Here is a 2,975-nt window from a genome sequence, read left to right on the forward strand (position 1 = left end):
CACTGATTTAAACTACCACAAACACTGATTTAAACTACCACAAACACCGACTTAAACTACCACAAACACTGACTTAAACTACCACAAACACTGATTTAAACTATGAGAAACACCAACTTAAACTACCACAAACCCTGACTGAAACTACCACAAACACTGACAAACTACCAGAAAATATAAACTTGTGTAAGGACATTAATGTGATTCTTTTGTTTTCTTTGTGTGCAGGGAGTCACTCCAGATGTTTGCAGGGAACATCTGTTTGCAGAGGGAGAGTTAAGTTGAACTTCTACAGCTGATATTTACGAAAGGTTTAAAAGACGTCCAGCGAGACTCCGTCCTGTCCTCTGTTCTGTCCTCTGTCCTGTCTTCCGTCCTGTCTTCCGTCCTGTCCTCCGTCCTGTCTACCGTCCTGTCTTCCGTCCTGTCCTCTGTCCTGTCCTCTGTCCTGTCCTCCGTCCTGTCTTCCGTCCTGTCCTCCGTCCTGTCCTCCGTCCTGTCTTCCGTCCTGTCCTCTGTCCTGTCCTCCGTCCTGTCCTCGCTCATGGACAACTCACTGAATAAACAAGGACAGAGCAGAAAACGCAGCGACGAGACGACTGTAGAAACATGGAGCGTAGTTTAAAACAAACTCCCAGTCTGATAATAAAAATCAATGCTGCTCCATTTTCACAGAAAACGTCAGGGTTTTTTTCCCAGCTTTAGTTTTTCTTTAAGAAGCCGAGCTTTTAAACGATTCTCATTAATTGTGTGTAAATGTTTTACGTTTGTTTCCTCAGCAGGAGCTGCTGCTGTGGGCCTCCTCCTCCTCCTCCTCTCTCCTCCTCCTCCTCTCTCCTGGTGGTTTTGAGTCAAACCACAGCAGAAGTATCCGTCTTCCTCGACACCAAACAGCTGGACACTGACTCACTTCGGCTGTTTGTCTAAACGAACGCCTCCTCGGCCTTCTGACCCACTTCCTGATCCACAGACTCCTCGGCCACATTTAAACTTTCTTCAACATCCGTCACAAAAGAATAAACAATTCTTACGTGCACTTCCTCGTTTGTTCACTGAACGCAACAAAACTTCCCACCTGGACTCAGGAAACGAGACAAAGTCTCAGGAGGAAGTTCTGAACGTGGCCCAAATGGGCCGAGACCGGCAGCTTCATGTGATTATCGTTCCACCCACAGCTGCTCCTGCGGGCCGAGACACAGAACTTCACGTCTGGACCGCTTCTTAATTTAGCGAGTCGTTTAACAGCTTCCCTGCCACGATGTGGTGGTAGCTGAGAATAATCCTCAACATGTAATCTGAGCTCTACACACTGCACAAAACCTTGACCTAAAACTTCATCATTAAACTTTGATGTTGTCACCATTTGTCTGTTAGCAAAATATCTCAAGAACCGCTGAACTGATTTAAATCAAACTCGTCACGTGCATCTAATCAATGAACATCTACAACATGTTGGAACAGCCCTGAATCAAGATGGCCGCCACAGCCATCAACATTAGCAAAGTTAAGTTGTCCATAACTCAGTTTTACAGAGATGAAGGTGAAACTTGGTGTGGTAGTAGCTGAGAGTCCAGTTCAATGAATATTCTGAGCACGAACACGCAACACAAGTTATTTGTTTCAATCTTTGGGATTAAAGTCAGCGGTCAGGATGAATTCCTTCTTAAAGTGCTGCTTCTGCTGTTACAGCTTCTGTAAAGTCCTGGAGATTAAATATTTCCTGGAGATTAAATATTTCCTGGAGATTAAATATTTCCTGGAGATTAAATATTTTCTCATTTCATCTTTTTGTTTGTGAAAGTTTAGCTTCTGTTTGATGTTAAGCTGCTTGAAACCTTAGAAAAAAACAAAGTTCAGTTGGGGCTCTTTGGACCAAGCACCCCTTGGACATGGTTCTTACCCGCAGTCCGGCGCCGGGCACCACCTGCAGTCGGGGTCGGAGGCGAGGCACCTCCTCAGGAGGAACTCCTCGTACTTCTCCAGCAGCGCGGCGTCGTCCAGGATGTCGGCCACCTGCCGGGGGGCCAGCCTCTCGGCGCACTCGGGGCAGCTGAGCTGGACCCGGCTCTCCGTGATCTCGATGCGGAGGTACTGGCGGAGGCAGCAGAGGCAGGAGCGGTGGCTGCAGCCCAGCAGCTCGGGCAGCTGCTCGGGGGGCTGCCGCACCAGGCACAGCGGGCACTCCAGCAGCTGGGACTCCCCCGAGGCGAGGGACGGCTGGCTGGAGGACAGCGGCTTGGACGGGGTGCTGCAGACGCCGTCTTTATCGGCCGCCGTGGGCGTCCCGGAGGCGGCGGCGGCGGCGGGCGGCGAAGTCAAGGCGGACGTGTGCAGCTGCTGCGTTAAAGGGGGGGCCGCTCCTCCTTTGGACCCCCTGCTGCCTCGGGACCCCCGCTTCCTGTGGAAAAGGCTGAAGGAGATGCGGCTCTGTTTGCCCGCCGTACGGCACTTTGGGTTTGGGACGCCACTCACCGAGGAGTGGGACGACTCCGAGTCCTTTTCTGATCCCATTTGTCCCAGTTTCTGCCCCCCACCCCCCACCCGGTGGTCCCTGAACCAGACTCTGGTTTATCCTCCTGCAGCTCTTCAGGGAGGCTCCTCCTCCTCCTGTGACCAGAAACCAGAGGAGCAGCGACAGAGTGAGATAAAGAGGTGATGTAATGAAGAATCAACAAAAAGTTTCTGTCAAACTTCTGGGTCCAAAGGTCCAAAGGTCCAGAACGAGAGGGAGCAGAACAAAACCAGCTTTGATCCTTCAGGTCCACGTCTGAAGATAAAAGTCTGCTGAGTCCAGAGACCAAGGATAAAAACAGAGAAGTCCTCAGAGCGGAGTCTGGACGTCCTCAGCTGCTCCTCGTCCTCTGTCAGGAAGACACAAGACAGGAAGTTAACAGAGCATGCTCAGTACGACTCCTCCTCCTCCTCCTCCTCCTCCTCCTCCTCCTCCTCCTCCTCTGATCCCCCTGCTGTCGGTG

The 2,975-nt window shown here is 51.0% G+C and overlaps 1 protein-coding gene across 1 annotated transcript in view; it reads right to left on the reverse strand.

The window, feature by feature from the left end:
- Window positions 1–2,522, reverse strand: part of rnf19b (ring finger protein 19B) — a 17,770-nt gene extending 15,248 nt beyond the window's left edge. The window contains exon 1 of the mRNA XM_037693496.1: window positions 1,901–2,522. Coding sequence (XP_037549424.1) covers window positions 1,901–2,511 — 611 coding nt within the window. The 5' untranslated portion in view covers window positions 2,512–2,522. The remainder of the gene's footprint in view (window positions 1–1,900) is intronic.
- Between the last annotated feature and the right edge of the window lie 453 nt (window positions 2,523–2,975).

The sequence above is a fragment of the Nematolebias whitei genome, chromosome 19 (genome assembly GCF_014905685.2).
Source record: "Nematolebias whitei isolate Nwh7 chromosome 19, NemWhi1, whole genome shotgun sequence".
NCBI classification, from domain to species: Eukaryota; Metazoa; Chordata; class Actinopteri; order Cyprinodontiformes; family Rivulidae; genus Nematolebias; species Nematolebias whitei.